At 49.5% G+C, this 27,528-nt stretch overlaps 1 protein-coding gene across 1 annotated transcript; it reads right to left on the bottom strand.

Moving 5' to 3' along the window:
* Positions 1–487: 487 nt before the first annotated feature.
* Positions 488–27,162, bottom strand: LOC137454092 (ovotransferrin-like). Its single transcript, XM_068163970.1, has 26 exons — positions 27,020–27,162; positions 24,608–24,771; positions 24,310–24,418; positions 22,844–23,035; positions 22,526–22,661; positions 22,100–22,155; positions 20,624–20,793; positions 20,328–20,514; positions 19,044–19,198; positions 17,507–17,600; positions 16,923–16,958; positions 16,130–16,288; positions 14,889–15,033; positions 13,060–13,124; positions 12,286–12,470; positions 10,884–11,070; positions 10,670–10,703; positions 10,315–10,396; positions 9,742–9,748; positions 7,330–7,644; positions 7,109–7,203; positions 6,704–6,781; positions 5,423–5,505; positions 4,868–5,004; positions 3,930–3,984; positions 488–2,854 (listed from the first exon to the last, which is right to left on the bottom strand). Exons 1-26 carry the CDS (start codon positions 27,060–27,062, stop codon positions 2,638–2,640), a joined length of 3,186 nt encoding a protein of 1,061 aa, XP_068020071.1. The 5' UTR covers positions 27,063–27,162; the 3' UTR covers positions 488–2,637.
* Between the last annotated feature and the right edge of the window lie 366 nt (positions 27,163–27,528).

Genomic DNA, 27,528 nt, shown 5'->3' with positions numbered 1-27,528 from the left:
GCACAGCAGCACTGCAGCTGCCTGGAGTTTTCCAGTGCAACTGAGCCAAGAACCTTCTCTGTGAAGTTGTTTGGGTGGTGGTTTGTTTTGGTTTTTTTTCCTATGTGATTATTGGAGCCCTGAAGCAGGCTGCACAGGGAGGTCGTGGAGTCTCCTTCTCTGGAGACTTCCAAACCTCACCTGGATGCATTCCTGTGTGACCTACTCTGGGTGGTCCTGCTCTGGCAGAGGGGTTGGACTTGATGATCTTTCAAGGTCCCTTCCAACCCCTAACATTCTGTGATTAAGTCCTTCTCATTCAGACCATGGAGTAAATAGGCATCCATAAAAAATCCACAGCCCCCAACGCCCTGTGTGTGGAGGAAGCATGAGATCTGGCCACCAGGCTGACCTCAAGTGTCAAGTGTGTTAAGCAGAAGCAGAGATGGCACCACTGATAAAGAGGCCAATGCAGACAGAGTTGAGAAGAAGCATGTAAGCAAACAAATACAAAATTAAGGAATACTTTTAATAACTTCAAACCAACCACAGCTTTGTGCTACCCTTCCCTCTTACTGCAGGAGGCTGGCGCTTGGCCTCTGCTCTTCAAGGAGACCAATCTTTGCAAGTAGAGTAACTACCCAAAGACACAACAGTATTCTCACTTCAGCATTACAGATTCAAAGCAGGCAGCCTAGGAAAGATCTTCAGCTAAAGAAGCTCAAAACATGGCAAACAATACGCTGGCTGCAGGAATATATGTAACATACTTCATAAATATTACCCTCTCCACCTCCTGCACGGGCTGTAGAAGAGTCACTGGGTTTACAAGACTAGAAATGCAAGGCCCAGCTTCATTACAATAAGCACAGGCCTTTGCTAAGGACTATTCTTTCTCTTCCCAGCAGTACTAACACTTGGCAATGCTACAGGGGGACAGAGGATACCCCACACAGAAAGGAAAAGAACACAACAGATCAGCTGAGTGATGAAGGAAGCATCAAACCAGAGAGGAGAGCACAAAAGGTCACCAGGAGCTGGCCACTCCTTCCTACCCTGAAACAAAAGGGGAAGCAACAAAAAGCAATGAAAAATATTAATGCTTACAGGACTTTGCAATATGCAGCGTGGAGAGCAATCACCCTGACATAGGTACTGCACACCCTATCACAGCAAAGAGCTCTGTGAAGCTGCTTGACAGGACAACTGTGTTTTAAGGCTGCTGAGAAAGGAGAAGCTGAATGGACAGCACAGCACCAGGGTCTTGCCTCCCACATGGCAAACATGAACACTGCTGGAAGATCTTGCTTTGGATAACCAATGCTCCTGGCCAGAGCATGGGGAGGAGGAGAGCCTTGGACAGTTCAGAAATAGGCTGAATCACTGCCCTCCAATACTCAAAGAAGCCTACTGAGCTAGCTCCAATGACAGGCATCCTCTTCATCTTCACTGCAAATCTAATAGTTGACATCACAAAGGCAGTCACAACTTCGGCTTCAAACACCACAAACCAACGAGAACAAACTGGGCAAAACCTCATACTGCTTTCCCCTCTTCACTGAGCATCTTCCTCAGGAGGAGAAATCACACTAATGCACCAGCAGCTCCTTGACCATCCTTCTCATTCTGCCACAACTGCTGGCTCATTACAAAAAACCCAAACCCTCTTAGTGCAGTGACTGGAGCAGGAGACAGGGACTGCACAGCCAACGTCTGCCACGCTACACTTCACAGGTAATGTTGCTATCAACCCAAACATGTGCCCACCTCACAGTTTCAAGCTAAGGCCCTACCAAAACTCTGCCACTTGGAGAGTGCATATGAGTCTATGAGAGAAGAGCCTGAAGTATGGGAAGGAGAAGCAGAGTAAAACAAAACAAAAAACCCTCCCAAGAACAGTGGGAATCACCCAAGGACACGGGCACCGCAGCTGGACCGGGGCACCGCAGCTGGACCGGGGCACCGCAGCTGGACACGGGGCACCGCAGCTGGACACGGGCAGCACACGGTGACCAAGGCAGGGCAGGCAGCCACCCCAGGCCCACAGACAGGAGAATGCACAAATTTGGAAGAACAGGAAAGCAGGAGGCACAGAGGAACAAAGCTTTTTATACTTTCCTCAACGACTTCCCAACCAAGAGTCTGTGCACTTTGCCAAGGCAGCAGAGGTGATGTGCACAGTGCTCCCAAGCAGTGAGCAGCTGGGGAAGGAAGTCCAACTCAGGAGGTGATCAGTAGCTTCAAGACACAACAGCACTGCAATGTTAAGCCAGAATGAGACAACGCACAGGCTCCAATCTAAAACTCACCTGGCAATGCACTCCTTCCTAATTTGCTTGGCAAGTACCAAGTGAAAAGCCAAAGATTATGGAAACAGATTAAGCTCAGAGTGTGAGCATCCCAGAGGAAGATAAAAGAGGGGAGGGGGGGAGAATTAAATGTTGCTTTGTGAACAGTCTGAGGAAATCACACCAGTAATTGTGCCATGTTGCTCCCAAGCCCATGAGCAGCAGAGAAAAATACCACAATGCTGATTTCCATTTTAAGTTTCTACTTTCTACAGCAAGGTGAGATCTGAGTGCTTCCAACCACCTTCTTCCTTTCAGTCCTGTCCCTCAGCCTCCCCAGGTCTCTCCTTCCAGCCCTGCCCATCTCTGTTCAAGCAATCTTGGCCAGCCATTTCTCAAGGCCCTCGAAGTCGGCATCTCCCTCTTCTCCCTTGCTGCCCCGAGCACTGCACTCCACAAAGTCCACCTTCATGGGTAGCTGGGAGAAGTCAAAATCCTTGCCCTTCTTCCCCAGCTGGGCAGGGGCCCCAGTGGCTGAGCCATCCAGGCTGGTGGGGGCTGCAGAGCGCGTCACTCGTAAGGTATTGCTGCAGACAGAGAAGGGAAAGGGTCAAGAACTGCGAACGAAGTGAAGGTTACCTACGCCACAGCTGCCGGCGTGTTTCAGCCTCAGATCTCTCAACCAGACACCAGCCACACCAAGGATAGAGGGCCCCACTGCTGTCCTGCAAGGCACTGGCAGAGGCAGGCACTTTGGCACAACTGAGGGGAGGCACTAAAGAGCAAGACAGACAAGAGGCCACTTAAGAAGGTGCTTAAACAGGTTTGGGTCTGTAATATACAGCAAGAGCCAAGCGATGATGTTCTCACCTGAGCTTCCCCAACAGCCCCACGGCAGGCACCAGCCACCAGGAATGACACTCCACAGCCCACAGTGCTCAGGATCAGCACCACTTTAACAGGCTGACTGAGAAGGGCCACCTGTAAGAGCAGGGACACAACCCACTGCCCCTTGAGTGTACCAAACACCTTTGAGGATTTAGAGGGGTTGGAGTCTCCCCACTGCTCCTGAGAGCAACTCTTGCTCAAGGACCAGGCTGCAATGACAGCCCTGCTCCTGCCTTTCAGCAACATGTCTTCCCAGGTTAATTTCCTCCCTGGGGGCAATGGAACGGAGCCAATACAGGGTCCCAAACAGGCTCCTGCAATGCTTGTTAGCAGACCAGAAAAACCAAATGCTCCCTACCCAGCTGTCCAGCTTTGCACAAGAAGTCCTTTGGCATCAGAAGAGCCCTCCCAAAAACCTTATGCCAGTACAACTGAGTAGAGCTACTGATACCTTCTCACCACTCACAGAGTGTGAGGAAGATATTTGGAAGACATCTGTATCCCAGACAGGGCAGCACTCTGGACCAAGGGAATATCACTGAGCTTAGGGATGGCAGCTTTCAGGAAAGGACTGGCATGCTGTTTCTCCAACCCACAGATTCTAGGAGGCAACACACTGTGCCTAGTGCCTACTGCTTTTGTGCATGCTTTAGCAAGGAGCAATCTTCTCTCATCCCAGTTACACCTACAGAGACAAAACAGACTGCTCTTTTTCTACTTAGATGTGGCTCAAGGGAACTCCTTGAGCACTGAGGAGAAGAGTTGCATACTTACAGCTCTTTCTCCAGCTGCTGCTGAATTAGTTTTGCTGATTTTGCCATTGTGACATCTAGAGAGAGAAAAGGAAAGGAAATTAGCTTTCTGGTTTAATGTCAGAATTCACAAGCTGGTTCCTCCCCCATGCAGGTACAGAAAGGCCTGTCCCTACTGTGCAGTCTCGAGGCACCAGGACAATGATGGCTGTGTCTGTGCTAGGAGAAGAGATGCTGGAGCTTTGGGTTTGCAGGTGTGAATGGAAGCCACCCAAGAGCCTGATCTAACATAGGGAATTAATTTTATCTTGCTGGCCAGTAAGTTGCTTCAAACTGAAGATGGGGTTTCATGTCGTGCTCACAAGGCCCAGCACTCTCATCTCTCCTGGCATTTGAGCTCAACACAGCCGTTTTCAAGCCATGACATGTGGAGCCATGAAGGCCTCAGGCAGCCCTTGAAGAAGTACACAAAAGAAGTTAAAAATCCCAATCTGGTGCTGCTCAGAAGATTTGGTTTGTTTCACAGGGATTCACACTTTCACTGTCAAAGTTATAGGGATTTGAAAATGCAGTCTAGCTGTTCCTGCTAGTCCAGCCAAGAGAAAACATTTCCTTTTGTCAGCCAAATGGCCATCTGATTTTGACAATAAAGCTACCAAGTGTGTACAAACAGTTCATGATGTTGAAGTTGATCCTGCTTTTGACAAGCAGAAAGCCTTACTTAAGGCCATCTAAAAAGCCATGGGCCTTCCACACAGTGCTTCTCTTCAAAGCTATCAGACACACCTGATCTAAGAATTCTTCCAATGGCTGATATAAATGTTCCTGCTGAGTAGTCCAAGTTTAAAACTCAGCTCAAGCCTTTGTTTTGTTGAAACTCCAACTCCTAACAAATTCAGCATCGAGGCCATTCACACCCCTATCACTCAAGGGCCAACCCCCATGTCCAGCCCACAATACCTTGTTTATTGCAAGCAATCAGCAGGGCTGGTGCATTTTTGAGCACGGTGCTATCAACCAGGACCTGGTACAGGAACTCTGCCACATCCTTCACCTCCCGCTGGAAGGCCACACTGTCCACCACAAACACGATGGCTCTGAAGGAGAGAGGAAAGAACATGTGCTGGGCCTGAAGCTCTGCAACCACCTCCCCCTAGTCTAACACCTACTTCCACAACTCATCTCACCCAACACAAGACCAAGATACTATGAGTTGGCTGAAATATAGCCCAAGCTCAGCCCAAGCAAGCCATCTTCCCCTCTCTGCCCTGAGAATACACTATATCCCTGTACCACTCCCTGCTACAGCTACTTTACCTCCTGATGCACTAAAACCACAGGTAAGCAGGAAAGCAGAACACTAACTAACCCCTGCTATCTGATGGCAGAGCTGACTCTCAGGGTGCCACCAGTCAATTCAGTCCAGCTCACAGCATCCCCAGCACTATCCTTTGGTTCATCCCTTTGCAACACATCACCTGCCCCCTCCTCCCCTGCCAATCTCCTCCAAGTTACCTGGCTGCAGCCTTGAACCTCTCCAAGAACTGAAGCCGCAAACTCTCATGGCCTGGAAGGTCGATTAAGGTCACATTAGCACTCTGGGAACAGAAGTGAGATGGTATTAGCAACACCTAGTCTGTGGGTACCTGTGATCAGGGACTGGGTGAAAACAGACTGATACTGGTTTCCAGACAGCCTGCTGCTGAAGCAGCACTAGGCAAGGCAATCTCCGTGCTGGGAAGATGCATCCTAACTCTCCTCAAGGTGCGGTCTCTCCATCAGCCCAAACAATTCTGACAGGCAAAGTAAATGCTGAGGAACAACATTAATGGCCAGGACTCAGTATGAAAGGCAATGCCACCAATAAACCACCCAACAGAGCTGAGAAGAGAACGCACGACTGCAGAGAAAAGAGAATGTTAACTCTTTTCTCATCCACAGTACCATTCCCTACACACAGTGCAAGTGACAAAGCTTCATCAATCACCTTCCTCTTGGTAGGGCAGCAGACTTACACAGCAAGTACAGCCACCTCTGCACAGCAAAACCAGGAATTCCTCTCCTGCAAGTCCTTCATACAGAATACTAACCTCTGAAGCAAGTTATCCATTCACACACACATTCTACCCAACTGCAATACACAAAACTTCCCCAGGAATAACATAAAAGTGGCCTTACAAGAGACTTCAATTGAAAGTTTCCCTTTCCACAGGCTGCCAGCCAGAGGGAGCAGTGACGTTACAGAGAACAAATGCCTCTCTCACTCCTGCTCAAGACGTGGTCAAGTAGGGCCACGTCACTGTTCTCAAGCATCCCCTCCTAGCTTAGTGCCACCTCAGTCTTGCTGAGTGTGCCTTGATCCCTCCTCCAGATCATTGATAAAGACATTAAAGAGAACTGGCTCCAAAACTGAGCCCTGGGGAAGGCCACTTGTGATCAGTTACACTTGTAAAAGCAGCTGCTTTTGCTCTTCTATAGAAAAATTACCACATGCTGCCTGCCTTTCAAAACTCAATACACAGATGTGGTTTTCAGTCAAAAAAGGTTTCACAATTCGACAAGCAAAGAAGAAAGAACCCCTGGAATGGAGCAGTCCCTAATGCCACCCAGAATTCTTAGTGTGTGTTGCCTAGAAAACTCTACCCTATGCTCAGTCCTAGCTCGGGACAAGCTGGGAAGACTGCACAGCACAAAAATCACCAAGGCAGGTTTAGCACAGGGAGCAGACAACCAAAGCCAGCTGGTACTAGCTGTAGCAGCCATGCACAAGTTACAGTGGAAAACCTGCCTGCTCACCTTGTCATTGCTGGCTCTGTACACTGCAGAGCTGTCGGTGATGGAAGTCTGGGTATCACGGTATTTGCCTGTCAACAGCTGCAGGAAAAAAAAGGCATTTTCAGAACAAGGCAGCTGGAAGAGCACTAGCCTCCTGCTTCACCGGCTCACACTGTCCGACTGCAGGAAGGTTTTCCCCCAAGGCATTCAGAAAGCGCTCATTGGAGAGGAATAAAGCAAAACAAACCTGTTAATATAGTGCTTCTCCACGTTACTAAAACAAGAAAAAATGAATGCGCCTGCAAATGCTTCACAGCACCAGCAGGAGAGGCCGCCCGGGGCTGAGCGGGCGCCCGCAGCTTCCCCGCCCGGGGCTCCTCCCGTGGCCGCTACGAGCCCCCACCCCCGGCCCGGCTCCCCACTCACCCGCGCGAAAATCAACGTCTTCCCCGCGTCGCAGAGCCCCAGCAGCAACACGGCCTTCCGACTGCTCCTCCTGCTCTGCACGAACCTCCAGATCACTGCGGGAGAGAGAAGGGAGCACCTCAGCCCGGCGCTGCCGGCACCGGCGCCCCCCTGCCAGCGCGGCCGGGCTCCCCGGCGGGACCCCGAGGCGCGACAGGGACTGCCCGCGGGCCGCGACTCACAGAGCGTGATGACGACGGCGATCAGCGCCAGAAGGACGGAGAGCACGGTGGGGTCAGAGGCCCGCAGCAGAGCCTCCAGGTGCGGCTCCAGCCCGGCCGCCATGGCCGCCACGCCACGCCACACCTCGCCGCACTCCGCACTCGGCTTCCGGCCCCGCGCCCTGCCGGGAAAGGAGCGCAGCCGGCAAGGGCTGCCGGGGGCGCGGCCGCCGCCGCTCACGGGAGTCGTAGTTCCGCGCGGCAAGGGGCTGGTGGCTTGCGGGAAGTGGGAGGCGGACTGGGGCCGAGCTGGGCGCTCGGCGGCTCGGCCCGGCGCTGGCGGTGAGGGAGCTCGGTGCCTTTCCCGTGTGGAGGGTGCAAGGCACGGCACAGCAAGGAGCTGGGGGGCGGTGAGAGGCTGCTGTGGCCAGGGCTGGGCTCCCCGGTTCCAGGGAGACAGGGAACTACTGGAGGGAGTCCAGCAGAGGCTGTGAAGATGCTGAGGGGACTAGAGCATCTCGGTGAGGAGGGATGGCTGAGACCTGGGGCTGTTGAGCCTGGTGAAGGGCAGCCTGAGAGGGAATCTTCTCGATGCTCAGCAAGAGCTAAAGGGCTGTTGCAGGCAGGAGGATGGGGCCAGGCTCAGTTGTGCCCAGTGACGAGATGAGGGGCACTGAGCACAACCTGGAACAGAAGAGGTTTCACTTAAACATACGGAGAAACTTCTTTCATGTGGGGGTGCCAGAACCTTGGAGCAGGCTGCCCAGAGCGGTTGTGGAGTCTGCTCTGGAGGCCTTATTGCTCTCTACAGCTACCTGCAGGGAGGTTGTAGCCAGGATGGGGTTGGTCTCTTCTCCCAGGCAACCACCACCAGAACAAGAGGACACTGTCTCAAACTGTGCCAGGGAAAGTTTAGGCTCGAGGTGAGGAGAAAGTTCTTCACAGAGAGAAGTTAGCCATTGGAATGTGCTGCCCAGGGAGGTGGTGGAGTCACCATCCCTGGAGGTGTTCAAAAAGGGATTGGACATGGCACTTGGTGCCATGGTTTAGTAGTCATGAGGTGTTGGGTGACAGGTTGGACTTGATGATCTTTGAGGTCTTTTCCAACCTCATTGATTCTATGATTCTATGACTTTCAGAACCTGCCTCGGCATTATGATCTTGGGCAACCTGCTTTGGGTGATCCTGCTTTTGGACTAGATGATCTCCAGAGGTCTCTTTCCCTACTATTCTGTGGTTCTGTGAAATCTATGGAGATGCATATGGACAGTGGCATTGAGTGCACCCTCAGCAAGTTTGCTGATGACACCAAGCTGTGTGGTGCAGCAGACACGCTGGAGGGAAGGGAGGCCATCCAGAGGGACCTTGACAGGCTGGAGAGGTGGGCACAAGCCAACCTCATGAAGTTCAATAAGAGCAAGTGCAGGGTCCTGCATCTGGGTCGAGCCAATCCCAGGCACAAATACAGGCTGGGCAGTGACTGACTGGAAAGTAGCCCTGAGGAGAGAGACTTGGGGGTGCTGGTGGACAAAAAGCTCAACATGAGCTCTCAGTGTGCACTTGCAGCCCACAAAGCCAATCAGATCCTGGGCTGCATCAGGAGAAGTGTGGCCAGCAGGGCAAGGGAGGTGATCCTCCCCCTCTACTCAGCCCTGGTGAGACCCCACCTGGAGTACTGTGTCCAGTCCTGGAGCCCCTATTACAAGAGGGATGTGGAGGTGCTGGAACGTGTCCAGAGAAGGGCCACGAGGATGATCAGAGGGCTGGAGCACCTCTCCTATGAGGACAGACTGAAGGAGTTGGGGCTGTTCAGTCTGCAGAAGAGAAGGCTCCGAGGTGACCTAATTGTGGCCTTCCAGTATCTGAAGGGGGCCTACAGAAAGGCTGGGGAAGGACTTCTCAAGATCTCAGGTAGTGATAGGACTAGGGGGAATGGAATGAAGCTGGAGGTGGGGAGATTCAGGCTAGATGTGAGGAGGAGGTTCTTCACCATGAGAGTGGTGAAACCCTGGAATGTGTTGTCCAGGGAGGTGGTCGAGGCCCCGTCCCTGGAGGTGTTTAAGAGCAGGCTGGATGAGGCTCTGGCCAGCCTGATCTAGTGTGGGGTGTCCCTGCCCGTGGCAGGGGGGTTGGAACTAGATGATCCTTGTGGTCCCTTCCAACCCTAAATGAAACTATGAAACTATGCAGGAAGTTATTTCCCCCCTCAGCTTAGCACTAGGTCCTTAGTTTGACAAAACATCTTGAGCTTTCTGACTATAGCTAGGTACTGTGTCTGGTTTTAGATGCTCTGATTCAAGCAAGATGTCCATGAATGATAGCCTAATGGAAGGGAGGCACCAAGATGGGCAAGGGGCTGGAGACTCACCCTATGGAGTGAGGCTGTGGGACCAGGAGTTGTTGAGCTTGGAGAAGAAACGATTACCTTTGTACCAGGCATCTGGAAGACAGAGCCAGGCTTTTCACAGCGGTTTCCCTCAAAGCTGGAATATCTTACCATCATTCTGCCCTCAGCAGCTCCTTCATGCCTGCCCTGACAGCAGGACTGAGACCTGCTGGATTAGCCTAGACTCTGCTCCTGTGAAGCAGAGAGCCTCAGCAGATGTTTGTGTCTTGCCTTTTTATATTCATCCTGGATCAGAGCCAGGCTGCCCACTTACAGGTTTGTTTTCAGGTCAGCAGCACATTGGACAAAACTACCAAAAGACATGTTTCTAAGTAAGTCCTAGGGGTTTTTTTTGCAGAAAGGAAGTCTAACCCTGTACTCTCCACATCAATATACTTACACATGTTCTAAAAGTACTGCCTAGCAGAAACTACTTCCAGCCATATCATCTTGTTTTGGTTTTTATTCTTCTCCACCCTTCCACTTCCTTGACAAACACAGCACATGCTGGGCAGCTGTCATCTTCTGGGTAATTAATTGGATAACCTGGGTGAAGCTAAAGCACAGAGAATACAAAACATCTCCTAATTAGGCTCTAGGGCACATTTAATTCATTTTACTTTGGCAAACGTTGAAACAAATTTCTCTGAGGGGCAGCGGTAGCCTGAAGTGGCAATGGCCACAGTGGTTTCTGGCACTGTCCTACAGGGAGAGGTACTGAGGAAGGAATGGGTGTAAGGAACATTCTGAAGAATCTCAAGACACCCATTTCGATTTGAGATTTTATTTCTTGCTGTAAGAGCAGTAGAGAACAGTAAAGTCTCAAACAGCCACTTTCAGAGTGATGAGGAAGGGCAGGAAATGCAGTGAAGGCAGAGGGCCCTCTGTGGGTTGGTGTTTGGTGCTGAGGGCACAAGAGGAGTCATGGCTTGAGGTTTCCTTCCCTTCCAACAAGGGTCCTTCCCATCTCGCTACTTGTCCTCGAGGAAGGTGCACACCTGAAGGAGATCTGAAAAGGAAAAGGGCAGGGAGAAGTTAAAATCCTGCCTTCAAACACTCCACTCCCACCAGCACACATCCAGCCACACCAACAATGTAATTGTGGGGAAATGCCATCTTGCCACAGCAAAATGTGCCTGGGAGATGGAGAACAGCAATCTGTGGACTTGTCCTGGGCTCTTACAGTTACCTGATGGATTGCAGGTGTTGAGGCTAGCAACTGAAGCATAGTATTGATCTCCAAGGAATTCCTTGTACGTTATTCCTTCACGGAGTTTGACCAGACACTTGGTCAAGTCTTTAAAGAGAAGGTCCTTGGTTTGAGACTCAAACATCTTGAACTTGTCTTTTGCTGCTCCTTTTGTTCCAAAGAGTTTCTAAAATAAAGGCAGAGAGAGGGAAGTGTATGGCAAGATCCAGCTCTTACAAGCCTAGCTCTTAGTCCTTCACCATTACTCTGGGAAACCCCCAGCCAAGCTCCAGAAATTTAGGATTGTATCTTCTGTCCAGCTGGTTAAATCATAGAATCATAGAATTGTTAGTGTTGGAAGGGACCTCAAGGGTTATCTAGTTCCAACCCCCTGCCATGGGCAGGGACCCCTCACACTAGATCAGGTTGCTCAGAGCCACATCCAGCCTGGCCTTAAAAACCTCCAGGAATGGGGTTTTTTGCCACCTCCCTGGGCAACCTGTTCCAGTGTCTCACCACCCTCAAAGTGAAGAATTTCCTCCTAACATCCAGTCTGAATCTACCCATTTCTATTTTTTTTCTACTCCCCGTAGTCCTATCACTACCTGACACCCTAAAGAGGTCCCTCACCAGCTTGCTTGTAGCCCCCTTCAGATACTGGAAGGCCACAAAAAGGTCTCCTTGGAGCTTTCTCCAGACTGAAGAACAAATGAAGGCTATTTCAGTTGTGGCACAACTGCCAAAGCCATTTTCTTTCCATTTCAGAGTCACTGCATGCAGAGACCATCCTTGGATGCTGCTAGCAGGTCCTATGCCTGGGTCATGAGTTAAAAGCAGCTGACTTGCTACCGCCCTCCAGCAGACCCCAACAGTGGAGCAATATCAATGTTTCCAGTGTAAAACCCAACAGAGCTGGTTGAACCTGACTACCTTTACAGCAGCAGCTGCAAGAGGTGTGTGTGCAGGGTGGCTCCTGTCCTACAGGGCTGTGCCTGACCCAGCTTTGTCAGAGATTCTGAAACAGCTCCCAGGGGGACAGCCCAAGCAATGTAGCGTGACAAGAGCGGCCACTACAATCAGGCTGTCACCTCCAGGTGTATTTGCTAAATGTACATATAAATACACATATCTTTAGCAAATACTTGTATATCTATACTATATATGTGTATCATGAATATATATATACACATAAATGGTGCTAAAAATACACTGGAGCAGCAGAGGAGAAAGCAGTTTGGATGGGATGGAGGAAGCAGGAGGCTGGGGGACAATGCTATAACCCCATATCGGCAGGTTGGAATCTTCCAGGTTGCATTGAGCAGAAGAAACTCAGAGCATCGTTGCTCTAATGATGCAAAAAAAGCAACCCTAGAAGATCTCTTCCACCTCCAGTCCTACTAACCTCTTGTCTCTCCAGCAGCTCCCGGACTTGTCTTGCTTTCTCAGGACGCGTGATCACAGCGTGGGTAGGAACTTTGGCCAGGTGGCAGTCCCGGTAAGCCATGACATTTTTCCGTTGCCCATCAGTGCAGAGCAACTCAAAATCTCCCATTGTCAGACTTTTGGCCCAGTCTTCTTTATTTTTGCCTTTAAGAAGAATTGGTTTGGAGATTCAGAGACCTCATTTCGCAGAACACCAGCCTCACAACACCCAAGCAAGGTGTTTGTCCCTGCCTGCGCGTGCAGTGACACCCGGAGACTTGGCAGGTACAAAGGGGGCTGTAAGTAAGCCTCAGGAAAAGTCAATGGGATGAGTCAGACACTTGGAGCAGACAGGGAGATTTAGTTACATCATCTCTCATGCCTCGTTTCCCAGATACTGGGAGAACTTCAGCTGCTGCCTTCAGAAATAAGCCCTGAACATTTTCAGGCAAGGGGGGAGCTAGAGTGCTGAACAAAGGTGTCAAGGCAGAATTCTGTGGCTAATGGACTGCCTGAATAATTGTGCAGCTGAAATTAAATTACAGTTTGCAGGACAGGGGGAAAGTGTCCCTGCAGAAATGCCTGGGAAGAGCCACCCTGGGCAGAAGGCACTTGGAAGTCTGCTTCTGCAGGAGGGGTGAGACTGACAGGTTGAGCAGGTAAAGCTGCTGTTACCTTCAGCAACAGGAACAAAAATAATGCAGACAGGGGAAGGCAGCCCTGCCAAGAGCCATGCAGCAGGTTAACCACCTACCATCAGTGTTTTCCTCAACGATTGAATGCTTAATAAAGGCCACATCACCCTGCTCCACCAGACACCTGAGGGGTACAAAGAAAGGCAGCTGATGTGGGTGCTTGAATCCTGGCCCATTCCCACAGCTTTGATTCTGACCTGTCTTATTTTCTAAAGTTCATCTCCTGGGAGCCCTGGATATCTGAAACACAGTCTTTTGATACATTTGGGGGTGAGAGGGTGGGGAGGGAGTGCATTCTCCTCACATGATAAGTAGGGCATTTATTTTGCTGTCGGAAAGAAGCAGCTTGCCTAGGCTCAGCGTCTGCTTTGCTTTCTGCAACGTCTGCCTGCACATCTTGTAAGAACACTAACTTACACCAAAAGGACTGCACACTCTGAAGCAGGGTCTCTTTGCTGTCAGATGTAAATGAGGTAAGATTCATTATCTTTTTCAATTCATGCCCATTATGAATTACTTAGACTTGAGCTGATACTGAGAGGGCACAGAGGAGATGCTCCAGGCCTGGCCTCTGGTTTCTGCAGTTTTGAGAGGATAGCTCGTTTTAACTAAGCCAGCAGCCTTTGTAACAGGGAGTATCCAGTGGCAGCATTCTTTGCAGGTCCCCATCTTTTAATACTCCTTATCTGTGTTAAAATTGCAGCACTGCTGTCATTGTAGGAGGTCTGGCCAAAACACTTGTGCCTCTCCAGGTTTACCTGGAGGCACCACAGAATCACAGAATGTTAGGGGTTGAAACAGACCTGTAGAATAGAATAGAATAAACCAGGTTGGAAGAGACCATCAAGTCCAACCCCCTTGTCCAAGCAGGATCACCTCGGGCAAGTCACACATGAACGCATCCAGGAAGGTTTTGAAAGTCTCCAGAGGAGATTCCACAACCTCTATGGGCAGCCTACTCCAGAGCTCTGTCACCCTCAGCATGAAGAAACATCTCATGTTGTGGTGTAAGCTCCTGTGTTCCAGCTTGTAGCCATTGTTCCTTGTCCTGTTACTGGGCACCACTGAGAAGAGCTTGGCACCTTCATCTTGACACACACCCCTCAGATACTTATAGACATTCATAAGATCCCTTTTCAGCCTTCTCTCCTCAAGACTAAACAGCCCCAGATCACTCAGTCTTTCTTCATAGGAGAGATGTTCAAGACCCCCAGTCATCCTTGTAGCCTCCATTGGACTCTCTCCAGCAGATTCCTCTCTCTCTTGAATTGGGGAGCCCAAAACTGGACACAGTATTCCAGGTGTGGTCTCACCAGAGCAGAGTAGAGTGGAAAGAGAACCACCCTGGACCCAGACCTAGAGATCAGGGCACAAGTTTTACAGAATGGGAGCTTTTCACATAATTTTGCAGGAAGCTGCATAAAGGAAAAAATGTAAAGCTGGGTGTCAAGAGGGAGGGGACAGGCTCTTCTCACTTGCACCCTGTAATGGATATAAACTCCAGCACAGGAGGTTCCACCTCAACATGAGGAGGAACTTCTTCATTGCAAGGGTCACAGAGCACTGGAGCAGGTTGCCCAGAGAGGTTATGAAGTCTGCTTCTCTAGAGACTTTCAGGACCCATCTGGATGCATTCCTGTGTGACTTGTTCAAGATTCTGCTCTGGCGAGGGCATTGGATTTGATGATCTTCAGAGGTCCCTTCTAGCCCTTCACATCCTGTGGTCCCATGATATATACAACGCTACAGACATACAGACCTTCTGCAGTGTAATGGAGGAAAAGAGGTCAGCAAGTCAGCATCAGCATGAGGCTGTACTCCTTGTGTGAGCTACCCATAAACTCTGTGATTAGAGCTTGAAAGCAGCCTGGCTGTTTCCACTACCTACCGGAAAGCTCCAGTGTAGCCGTAGTATTTCTCGTGGCTGTTGGCCACACACTTCTCGGGAGGGACTCCCTCGGAGCCTCTGCAGAGTTCACAGAGGCGGGAGTTAGGGGGAGAGCCAGGAGCACAGCCCTTACTGAAGTATTCATCTGAAGGCAGGAATAGGGAAAAAAAAAAATGAATTAAAAGAATCCCTTTTCCTGCATTGAAAAGTTAGGTTTGCTTTTAATAATGCATTGTCACCCTGGATTTGTGTTAAGTGTCACTGGGAGCTGGAAACTGGCCAGGAGAAAGAACAGGCTTCAGGGCACAGCAGATCACATGCATCCAGTTTTCCCTGTGAAACTTGTTAGTGACAGTGAAGCAGGTCTAAGGCTCAGCTGCAACAGGAAATGTGGAAAAGGAAGAAAGTTTTCACTGCAAACTGTTCCCAGCTCACCCAGGCACAGGCCAAACCTCCACAGTTTTCATCAGTCATCACAACTGTATCTGGCACCTGGACAAGGGGAAATGGGCACAAACTAGAACCCAGGAGGTCTCACTTAAGGAGAAACATGTTTACTGTGAGGGTGCCAGAGCCCAGGACCAGGCTGCCCAGGGATTTCTTTGAAGACTTTCAGAACATTAGCAGGAGTCTTGGACTAGATGAGTTCTGGAGGCCACTTTCAGACTCCACAACCTGTCTGGGCAGCCTGCTCCAGGGCTCCATCATGCTCACAGAAAAGTTTTCTCCTTAAGCTCAAGTTAAACCTCCTGAGTTCTAGTTTGTACCCATTGCACCTTGTCCTGTGAGTGTCACTGAAAAGAGCCCAGCCCCATCCTCTTGACCTCCACCCTTTAGCTATTGATCAACACTGAGAAGATGAAGATCCCCTCTCAGTCTGCTCTTCTCCAGGCTAAACAGCCCCAGGTCTCTCAGACTCTCCTTGTAAAAGCTAAATTATGCCTATAATTATGAAAAGGAAATCTCTAACCACAAGGTTCCTTTTTGGGACTGCTGCACAGGACAGGGAAAGGAGGCATAGCCCCCCAAAGCAAGTGACATGTAGTATCTTACTTTAAAGTTCAGTTACCAACAGCCTAAAACTTTGCTTAGTGAAATCTGAAGCAATAGAATCTTCTCCATTTCCAGCTCCAGGTGGGAATCTTTGAGGCACAAGAAACTTTGATCATCAGATGAGGATGGGAAACCATTTGTGCAAGCAGGTTCCCAGCTGGAAGAAAGGGATGCAGAACCCAACTCACCGAAATTGCAGCTCCCTGTCATGTTGTGAATCAAGCCCATAGGAATGTTCCAGCCAGCAGTTCTCCCCACAGCAGTGTGGCATGACTTCTTGCCCTGCAGGTTCTTCCAGGTGATACCACTGTTAGATTTCTTCACAACGGCCACAGCGAAGTAGGAAGCTTTCAGAAGAGAAAATGAAAGGAGAATTAATCTGAAGATCCCACTGTACTCCCTTAGGACAGCACTGGCTCCACCTGGGAGAGGGCACCTATGAACAATGTAGGAGAAATGCTTTGCCCTTGTAAATGATTTGGCAGGCAGTGACAATGGGAGAGTCTGCAGATGTTATGCATCTACTCCCCTTGTGCTTCTGGAAAATGATTATCCCTGACATCTCCCCACCCCTCCAAACTCTTAACACTTGGGCATGCAGGAAGGCTACAGCCAGTCATACGTGATGATTTCTTATCTCCTCTTTAGCAAAGGACAAAACCCTTCCCTCCTTTCCCATTTCTGCAAAGAACAGATTTCCTTGTGCTACAACCCAGACCCTCTTTCCCTTGGCACAGTTACGGTGTGACTGTGCTCCAGGGAGCAGCAGCTGTGCATAAACCTCTGCCACTGCCCTATGCTGTGCCTTGATATCTGCTTGCAACTTTCCATCTGACTCCTACATCTGTCTCACAATATTTCAGTATCTACATTGGACACAGTGGATCTTTGTGTGCAGTCTGCCCATTTATTCTCCACTCCTGATTGTGTTTTCTTTTCTCCTTAGGCTCCTCAGGGCTGCTGTCTGCTGGCAGTAATTACCTGGTTCTCCATCTGCTTTGCTGCATTGATTGTAATCTGAGGGAGGGGGGAAAAAAGAGAAAATATTAGGTAAAAGAGATGGCAAATAAAAACATAAATTAAAAAGCATTGGTTTTACTAATTTCTGGAGAAACTTCATTCTAGAAGTAACTATTTCAGGTAGTGCCTTGTGCATCAACAGGACAAAGCACAACCTCCATCAGCTCCTCTAAGCTTAGGGAACTGTTTTTAACCCAGGCTGGTGCTGAAGGACAGGGACTTCACAATTAAACAGAAGAATCATGGAATTGTTTTGGTGGGAAAAGATCACTAAGATAATGTGGTGGGTTGAAGTCCAACCATCAATGAACTTAAGAGAGATCTCAAAGAAGAGAGGAGCTGGAGGTCATTGTGCTCCTGAGTACTGACACCCACTCTCCCAAGGCAAGATGAGGTGTGCAGCAGTCAGCAGAGCTGTCTCAGACTACCATGGTGCAGGGTGCAGCACTGAAGCTGCTGTCTAGGTTTCAGAATAAAATCAATGTTTTTGCACCAGCTCGTTTCCCACTACCTGGACCCAGAGGGGCAGTCTGGGCTGTGCTTACCTTCGTAGTTTTCTCCCATCACTGGCACCAAGCCACACACCCCAGCAGTGTAGACAAAACCTCCGTCTAAGCTGATAGCATCTGCTTCGCCTTTCTGCAAGGAACACAGTGCAGTGATGAAATGGCCCTGTCTGTCCAGTGCTTTGCAGGCCAATGCTTTTCAGCATTCAGACTGTAACACAAGCACTTGATGAAAAGCAGAAGGGCTTGGGGCCAAAGGCACATGAGAAGCCATCCCTATGCATCTGGACAGATGAAGTATGAGTGACGCAGGGAGAGTTTCTGAGATTATCATTCCTGTGCACTTGTAACCATGTCCAGCAGCAGCTCTCCTCCCTAGGCAGGCACAGGTTCAGGTCTCTCCTGGCCTGAATCCATGCCAAACAGATTTCCACAGCTCACCCACCCTCTCCAGGTCACATTTTGTGCTGTCTTCACAATTCTCATCTAACCTTCTGCTCTGCCATCAGCATCCCTGTCTAAGCTGGGAAACTGCTCCTCTTCTAAGCAGGAAACTGTTTCTCTCTGCATTTTACAACAATTATATTTTGCTTTCCTTTTCCAAATAAAAAGCTGCTTTACACTGGAAAATTGCCTTTTCTTTAGGAAACCTCAAAAAAAAACCAACCCACAACCAAAAACCACTGCCCAATGAAATTGTTTGAAAAATGTTAATCAGTGAAAAACTAGTCAAGACCAGGGGAGGTTGGGTTCTGCCCAGTGGGATTTCTCACCAGGCTCCCAGTATTCACAGTATCACAGTATAACTAAGGTTGGAAGAGACCTCCAGGATCATATCTAACCCCAGTCCCCCCATCTGTTACAGAGTCACAGAATGGTGGGAGTTGGGAGGGACTTCTCTAGATACAGAATACAGAATTAACCAGGTTGGAAAAGACCTTTGAGATCATCAAATCCAACCTACCACCCAACACCATCTAATTAATTAAACCATGGCACTAAGTGCCTCATCCAGTCTCTTTTCAAACACCTTCAGTGATGGTGACTCCACCACCTCCCTGGGCAGCCCATTCCAATGGCCAATCACTCTCCGTGAAGAACAACTTCTCAAGATCCAGCCTAAACCTCCCCTGGAGCAGCTTGAGACTGTGTCCTCTTGTTCTGTTGCCTGGGAGAAGAGACCAGCCCCCACCTGTATACAACCTCCCTTCACGTAGTTGTAGACAGCAATAAGGTCTCCCTTGAGCCTCCTCTAGGCTAAACAATCCTAGCTCCCTCAGCCTCTCCTCATAGGGCTTGTGCTCCAACCCCCTCCCCAGCTTTGTTGCCCTTCTCTGGACACATTTGAACAACTCAACATCTTTCCTAAACTGAGGGGCCCAGAACTGGACACAGTACTCAAACTATGGCCTAACCAGTGCTGAGCACAGGGGCAGAATGACTTCCCTCCTTCTGCTGGCCAGCCCAGTCCAACCCCGCTACTAGAGCAGAATCACCTAGAGCAAGCCACACTGATGGCTGAAAGAAGCAAAGCTGCCCTCCTCAAAGGTTCAGAGGAGAGGACAAAAAGCCATACCATTATCTTAATAATGCAGTCATTGGTGTTGTCTGCTACAGTGCACTCCACATCCCCGTTGCTCATCACGCTCCAGAGGTCACATTTGATCTTCTCATTCTTGCCTACCGCACACCACCGTGTCTTGTTTTCTCTGAGGCTGGAGCTCAGATCATCTGCAAAAACACCAGAGGGAGGATAAGCCTAGAGCCCTGCTGAACAGCAAGGCTACGACAGGCTACAAACAAGCTGCTTCCTGGGCATGTGGGACTCGGATGTGAAGCCATGTGTATACATAAACCTGCTGCTGCCCAGGGCAAGATGTTCTGGTCTAATAAGCCCTGGGCTGTCAGGAGGAGCAATGATTCTTAAGGTGGAGGATGCTCAAAAATCAACTTAGGGGTGAGACAGGAGAATTCCTGCATAACTCAAGCCACTCATACAGGTTTGTCTTAGCTAGAACATCACAACAGGTAGGCCACCATGCCTTAAGGGCGCTTGGTATTGCAGCCTGTAATACATTCTGTGTTTCTCCAGACCTCACAGCCTAGATAACCATGAGATTAAGACCAAAATGGAAAGATAGGACCTGATGATCTTTGAGGTCTTTTCCAACCTTATTGATTCTATGATTCTATGAATACAACCTGGTTATGCTTCTGTGAGGGGACTTTTGAGTAATCTGTACTGATGCTGCATTAAGTCCAGCCACGCCCTTCCACAAATGCCACCGTGTCTGAGCCCACCATGGCAATCTCTGAGCAATTATACATTTTAAGTAGGTTTTGGAGGTCATTTGTGGGATGCTTGAGTCTCAGAAAAGCCAGACAGGACATCAGTAAAGGCTTGATGAGACTAACTGGAAATAGAGAACACTGTTTCCCTCAAGTGGCCAACACTGGACCTGGCGTCCCAAGTTGTTCTGTCCTCTTGCATGCCAGAAACTGCTTTTCTAAGCAGCAGTGCTGGCCACGCTGGATCTCTACCACCAGCTGAATAACTGTGGGCAATTTTTTGTTGTTGTAATTGTGGTGAAGGGACAACAGGTGGAGTGTCCATCTGGTGTCCAACAGGTGGAATTCTTCCACCCTTCTTGTGGTGGTGATGATGATATTCTGATTTTGGACTCAGCAAATTCCTGCTGCTGACGTAAGTGAAGGCTGTGAATATTGTGTCACTTTCATGGTAATATCTTCCAGAGGAACTATTTTGAAGAGAAAAAGTCCTGTTCCTTTTGCCCAGACAGGTTTGCTGACTCCATCTCTCGCACACAGCTTGCACTGCAGTGTTTCATGTCCTGCCTACCTTCCTGAAGGCTCTGGATGGCATTGTAGTACTCATAGCCCAGGTAGAGCTGGGAATCCATCAGTGATGGGATACGCTTCAGCTGTATAGCAGAGTCTTTGAAAAGCAAGTCTTTCTGGCTTGGGTCCTTCTTGCCAGGTGGCCCAAAGAGGTGGAAGCTGCCAGTTGTGCCCACACCAAACTTTTCCTGCCATGAGGGGAAAAATAATCAGCAAATGATACATAGCAAAGCTCCTGGAAAGCTGAGAGAGCTAGCAAAGACAGAAGAAGGGAAGGAAAGGAGAGCTTGACAGTACCTGTGCTTTTGAGAGGAAGCTCCAGATATCATCAATCTTGCTATCATCTCGAGCCACAACAGCGTGGGCAGGCACCCTGGCCCAGTGGCAGGATTTGTAGTTATCCACAGGCTGACGGCTGCCATCCAGACACAGAAGCTCGTAGCCATCCTTCTCCCCTGGGGCGTTCTCTGGAGGAAGGGAGGAACCACGAGTTGCACCACAAGGAAAACAGACCAAAAAAAATCCCCCAAGTCTGGGGCATCTTTGTAATGAATTTGTATCTGCTGAAGCTCAGGGGAGAATTCCTTGCAGAAACCAGGTGGCACACACCTTCTTTACGGTGGTCATAGGGTCATGGTGGTTGTGGGAAGGCAATGCAGAAAGGAGAATACACAGGCAGAGGTTATCTCTGCTCTCTCACAATTAACCCATCAATAAGAGGATTTCTGTGGCAGTTGTGCCTGGACATCCAGACAGGCAAATGGATACAAAACCAAACAGAGCCACACATGGCTTTTGAAGGCCAGTAGGTAGCCAATGCCAAGGCTGAAAACACAGCCCAGGTTCCAGATCACCTGGTTACAAGAGAACTCAAGTGGGAAGGAACCTCTGAAGACCTCTGATCCAAGCACCTGCTGAAAGCAAGGGCAGACCAGGTTGCTTCAGGTGGATTTTGAAAACCTCTGAGGACGAAAAGTACACAGGTGGCAACCTGTCCCACTGTTTGACTGTCCTCAAGAGGAAAATATCCCCTTGTGTCTGGTCCAAATATCTCTTGTTTCAGTTTGTGATTAGTGTTTCTCATCTTTCCACTATCCACCTTCTTAAAGATCTTGGCTCTGCCCTCTTGCTAGCTTCCTTGGAAGTACAAGCAGGCTGCTCTGAGATGCCCCCAAAGCTATCATTTCTCTAGACTGATCAAACCCACCCTGCTGAGCATCCCTTTGCAGGACAAGTGTTCCTGCCTCATGACCATCTCTGTGGCCTTCTACTGATCTCACTGAAGGTTCTGGGCATGCTAAGCCATCTTCTGAGAAGTGCAGTCAGTGAAGTCTTGCTATGGGTTGAATACCCTGTCCTTCCCTGACAGATGAGTGAGGAGAATCAACCACAGAATTGTTCACCCTGCATTTGCTGCAGCAACATTGCAGCTGGCTCTGAAATATGGCTGCCCAGAGAGGCATTCCAGACCCCCCTGGAAATGCACCTGTGTGATTGACTCTGGGTGATTCTGCTCTAGTAGTAGGGGTGGACTGAATGATGTTCAAAGGTCCCTTCCAAACCTCTCAGAGAAGAAACAGTGAACCTAACCCTAATCATCTCTCAATAACAGCCCACGCTGTGCAAAACATGTTTCCAGAGATGAAAGGAGAAGATGTTTAGGGCTAGCCTGGAGTGGAATGGAAGCCTGCACAGTGTAGACTAATTGCAAGATGGAGCAGCAGTGAGAGGTGGGACTAGAAAGGAGAGAAACAAATGATCTCACAGGCCTACCTTGAACAGTTGTGTGTTTCACAAAAGCCACATCTCCTTTACCATCCTTCAGACATCTGCAGGTGGGAGGAGCAGAAGAGATGTTTGAAAGAAAAGCAGACATTGAGGACGCTATCTCATAGAATCAAAGAATGACAGGGGTTGGAAGGGACCTCTGCAGATCATCTAGTCCAACCCCCCTGCTAAAGCAGGTTCCCTCAGAGCAGCTTGCCAAGGTTCACAATGTCCAGGTGGGTTTTTAAAGCACCAGAAAATACACTCCACAACCTCTCTGAGCAGCCTTCTCCAAGACTCCAGCGTGTGGACCTGTCACTTAGGGACATGGTTTAGTGCTGGTTCAAAGGCTGGACTGGATGAGCTTGGAGGTCTCTTCCAACCAGATATATTCTGTGGTTCTGTGACTTCCCCAAAGGAAAAATGACTTACTGGAAAGCTCCAGAGTACCCAGAATAGGGCGCTGAGCGGGAGCACTTGGTTTTGGCATCTCCCTTGCACTGGCGGCACAGTTTTTGTTCACTGGTGGCACCAGGCACACAGCTGGCAGAGAAAAAGTTGGCCACCGCTACAGATGAGGAAGAAGAAATAGTTAGTCTAAAATTCACTTCTGCCAGGAAGGGAGGAAATGCAAAAAGACTGTCAGCAAACGCTCTGTGAGCCACCTCTGAGCCCCCGGAGAAGGTCAGACAACACCGTTTTTACTGCACCACCACCCCTGGCTGCACATCAGCCCATTCCCCACCTCACCTTGTTCGATGGAGCCTGATTCTTTGCCCTCCCACTTGATGTCTCCCCGGTGAAGGAGTGTCCCAATGGGGATGTTCCAGCCAGCAGACCTGCCCAGGCCGGTGTGGCAGGAGGTCTTGCCCTTCAAGTTGTCTATCGTGATGTCTGTTCCTTTCTTCACAATGGCCACAGCATAGTAGCTGGTTGTGGAGCCTGCAGTGCAAGGAAAAAAGCAGGAGAGCAATGAAAAAGCAGGACTTGTGGACATTCCAAACCCTGCCAAAACCCCCATTTCAGGGAATTAAATGCTGCACTTCTGAACAATTAGCAACTTTGCTTCAATACTTATGGCCTTGTGGTTTACTTAAGGGTGAGCAGCAATGCCAACCAGCACTGCTCATCACAAATTGGAGCAGTAAGTGACCTGAAAATACCATCACATGCTAACTGCTTTGCCAGTGAACTGACATTAGATGTGCCCCGAGGTTTATAAGGATGTTTTCATGAGGCTTTTTGGCAAATCTTTGGCAAGTCTTCTCTCAAGTCCTGTTGCCCACAGAAGCCTTGCAAGACTGAAATTCCACATTTAGTCTGTAAAATTTTACCTGGTCCTTCACATGAAGAACATTTCTGAGCTTTAGGGGTGGTACAGACCACAGCCTTCCATTTCACAGTTCTGTTTTCTTAGCTATCATCAGCTATCAGCCACGTTGCTTTGATCCTGAATATTGTAGACCAACAGGCTGAGCTGCAGGGCAGCAGTCAAAAGAGACTGGGAGCTTTGGAATGTGGTGGGATTGCAGGAGGGAAGACAGACAAAAATGGGGATACAGCGTCGGTTTGGCTCCCAGGACATAGATGGGAGACACAAAGTATGGTGCAGAGAGTAAGCATGGATGAAGCAATGGAGATAAAACCCTTATCAGAAGAAATTGCTGCAGAGCACTTTTTATGCTGCTCTTTTCTGTGCATTGCCTGCACCTCTAGCCTCAGTAATCTCAACTGAATGCTCCTCCACAAACACTGATGGCGATGTTGCTGCCTCTTCAATCATTTTTTTTCTCTTGATGACTCTGCAGAAAGATAGGCAGATTGTCTGTGCTATCTACCTGGCTGTTTTACCAGCACAGCTCAAGGCCACTGAAAGCAGAAGTTCTTTGACCCCAGCACGATTTTTTTATGCCGTACTTAGGGCATGATTTCTGCTTGTGGTGTTCTCCTTCCATGGCCACTGCATCATCACAGGATCGGTGACTATCATCACATCTAACATGAGAAATGGGGCACTGGTTCTGCCTCTTTTCATTACAGTGACCTTATGACCATGGGTGATGATTCACACTCTGGTGTAACTGGAATCTGGAAGCCAGGGACAATACCTCAGACACCCCAAAGAAATACTGCAGAGGCTCTGCACGGAAAGGATGGTCTTCACACTGTGAGTTTGTTACCATTACTTGGCTTAAAGATACTGCATGCAAATGTACCTCCAGATTGTTCGTAGACCTCAGCAACAATGGGCTTCAACTTGTAGGGGGCAAGGCCTGCCTCAAAAATGTGGCCACCATCCAGGCTAATGGCATCTGCTTCGTTATTCTAAATAACAGAAGGATTAGGGTCAATAAACAGAGAGCAAGGACACACAAGGGAAAACTGGGTTCTTGTTGGCGAGTCCTTCTCTACAGGGGGATCCCAGGTAGCAACCAGTGACTCAAAGGAAACCCCAACCCTCTCCAGGCTGCAGTAACCTCATCAGTGCCCAGCAGATATGCACTGCCCACTCACCGAAATGGCTTTTATGCAGTCGAGGTACGTTGCTTTCCTCAGGCAGCTCAATGCAACACTCTCTTGTTGCGTGAGGTCCCTTAGACTATTGCATTTGCTCTCTTCTGCTGAGGATATTGTGCACCATCTGATGACTGGCTTGGGCGGAGCAGCAAAACACAGAGCTGTAGAAATAACCACAAAGTTATTTTTGAGAGAGAGCTAATATCTTCTAAGAAAGTCTCAGAAAGGGAAGAATCACAGCAGCACAGAATGCTTGGTGTTGAAACAGACGTCTGGAGCTCATCTAGACCAACCCCCCCCACTGCTAATGCAGGTTCACCTGGAGCAGGCTGCACACCATGTCCAGGTGGATTTTGAAAGTCTCCAGAGAAGGAGACTCCACAAAGTCTCCATGGTGCCTCCAGAAAGGCACTAAGTGAAGACAAAAAACATCTCCCTGCATGTACAACCTCCAGTTCCCTGCAGTCCTGGCCTCAGGTGACAGCCAGGTGCAGGATCATCCTTGCACATCCCCTAACTCATACAGAAAGCTCATCTCGTTTTTTGCCTGACATGCACCTTCAAGACTATCTGGGAGGATCACTCCTGACCCTAGACAATGGATGTCCTGCCTAGCATTGTGATTCAAGCAACCCGAGCTCAGGGCAGCATCCACAGGTGCAGGGGAACAAATCCACACATTCCAGTGGAAATCAAACTCAAGACTGCAAAAACAGAGAGGAAAGGTGGTCCACTGAGGCAGAGGGAGAGCAGCTCTGACCTGGCAAGGCTATATTCAATATGTTGCCACACATGACCTCCTTGGCAGCTAGATCTCATATATTTAACTGTCCTCTGTATCTCACATTCTCCACTATGCCCAGTAACAGAGATGTGTTTCAAAGAGGCAGAGATGTGGTGCTGGGGGACATGGGTTAGGACCAGCCTTGGTAGAATCAGATACTGATTGGATTTGATAATCTTGAAGGAATTGATCTTCTTCAACCAAAATGTTTCTGTGATTCTATGACTTTACAACCAAGAGAGTTGTGCAACTACTTGGGGTGTGCTCATCATTCTGTGGGCATCCATGGCTCATTCCCTCCTAACCCTTGATGACACATTTCATTCAGACATCTCCAGATTAATCTCTGCTGTTTCCATTTTCTCTTTCACCTCTGAGATATTATTTTTCACTTGATTTTTATGCCATAAGCCTGCCAGCTGACATCTCTCCGTCTTTCAGTGGAGATGCTGAATTTGGCCACATGCAGAATCCTTAGCCTTAATTCCTACTGCTGCCATTTACATCTTTCAAGTCTTCACTGCCCAAAGCCATGATCACCTTAATCAGGTGCTGCCAACCATCCTACCCTTGGCAGAGGCTGGGCAAGGACATTCTGAGGGAGTCAGTCCAGTTGTGCTGGTGAACATTAAGAAGGCAACAGGAGCCTCTGCTGCAGAGCTTTTGGGCTCCTTCCATGCAGGGTAGGAGGAGGGACTCTTCACCATTAATAAAACCTCATTTCATGCTAGTACTCTGCAGAGGTGCTTGAGCAGCACAGGGAGCACTTCCCTCCAGAGGCCAGTAGACACCACCACCATTTGTGGAGAAATCAGAAGACACCCAGAGTAGCCCAGTGGCTACTCTGAGAAAGGATCTCCTCTTCACTAGGCTGTGACCCCCAGGTCAGGTGTAGATGGCAGCAAGTTCCTGCCCATTGCCTGCCAAAACCGTGAGCAGAGAGAGGGGAGAGAAATAGTGACTGCAAGCAGGGCCAGCACAGTTCAGGCAGAAAATGCAGAGGAGCCCAAGCAAACTGCAGCTGCAGCAGCAGGATGGAGCAGAGCAGAAGAGCCACAAGCACAGAATCACAGTCATAGCATTGTTCTGGATGCAAAAGACCCTTAAGGTCATCGAGTCTAACCATGAGGACTCTTTCTTTATTTAAGATCTATTTTATATGCATTGCCTTCAGGTTTAACCCAACGCACACGCAGGCTTGGCAAGGTGGTCTTGCTCTAGTTTCTCCCCCTCCTCTTCCAGCCCAGCAGTTGGCTGGACGGTGATTTCTCCCCCTCAGAGCCAGTCCTGAGCAATCCCCTCCCCAGCAGTGGGTGCCCAGAATTCCTTCTCCTTTCTGGTTCTGTGCTCAGCAGCTTGCTACAGGGAGCAGCAGTCCTCACTCCAGCTTCCATGCGCTGGCTCAGGGAAAAAGCTGCTGTCATCAGTGCTCCAAACACCATCCTGGTGAAGAGAGACCCACAGCCATGAAAGCCAGCATCACTTGATGTCCTGGCTTTTCCTGAACAGATGCCTGGGTCTGACACACGCTGCAGCTCCAAACCAGCCGTGCCTCGAGGGGCAGTCTGGCGTCCCGGGAGATTTTGACTCTTCTTCACCTAAAACTGCTTTCAGCAAGCACTTACCCACTATCCCGAAGGACAGCACAGCCGAGAGTATGAGTTTCATACTTGAGCAGGGAGTCGGGTGCCAGGGAGGGGTGTGCAGCAGCCTTGGTCACAGACTGTCCCCTCCAAGTCTGTGATGGCTCTGGAACCGCTTTCTGCCCCTTTTATAGAGGAGCAGCCTTGGCTGTGTTTGCAAAAGCAATGACCTAACGCTGTTTGTCCTTCCTTGTTTCTCAATAGCTCCTAAATCGTCCCCCTCCCTGGATCAGCCCATTTTTAGGAAGCCGTTCGCTTTGGCAGGAGCCAGAGCGGGGTAAGGCGCTTTTCCTGTTACAAGGGGCTTCAGATGGAAAATTCCCAACTTGTGGCATGCGAATTCCTCGTAAGCCGACGCGCCGCAGGAGAGACTGTTTTCTTTGTGCTGGCCACCCCCTGCCTCGCACAGCTTAATCTCAGAAAGTCCCTGCTGAGTCCTGCCCTGAGTTTTGCACCTCTGCCAGTAACTGCTGCGGTCCCCCCGCCGCCTT

This window comes from Melanerpes formicivorus, unplaced genomic scaffold (genome assembly GCF_026170545.1).
Source record: "Melanerpes formicivorus ecotype bairdi unplaced genomic scaffold, bMelFor1.0.p_v2 SCAF_76, whole genome shotgun sequence".
Taxonomy (NCBI): Eukaryota; Metazoa; Chordata; class Aves; order Piciformes; family Picidae; genus Melanerpes; species Melanerpes formicivorus.
The sequence above is the reverse complement of the archived record's forward strand: the minus strand, read 5'-3'. Positions and strand labels throughout refer to the sequence as shown.

Excerpts from the sequence above, each read along its gene's own strand:
- LOC137454092 (XM_068163970.1), bottom strand. The coding sequence starts at position 27,062 with ATGAAACTCATACTCTCGGCTGTGCTGTCCTTCGGGATAGTGG. Across the intron at positions 11,071-12,285 it reads AGCTGCTGGAGAGACAAGAG|AAACTCTTTGGAACAAAAGG; the intron begins GTTAGTAGGACT and ends CCTTTATTTTAG. Across the intron at positions 3,985-4,867 it reads GATTGCTTGCAATAAACAAG|ATGTCACAATGGCAAAATCA; the intron begins GTATTGTGGGCT and ends TTCTCTCTCTAG.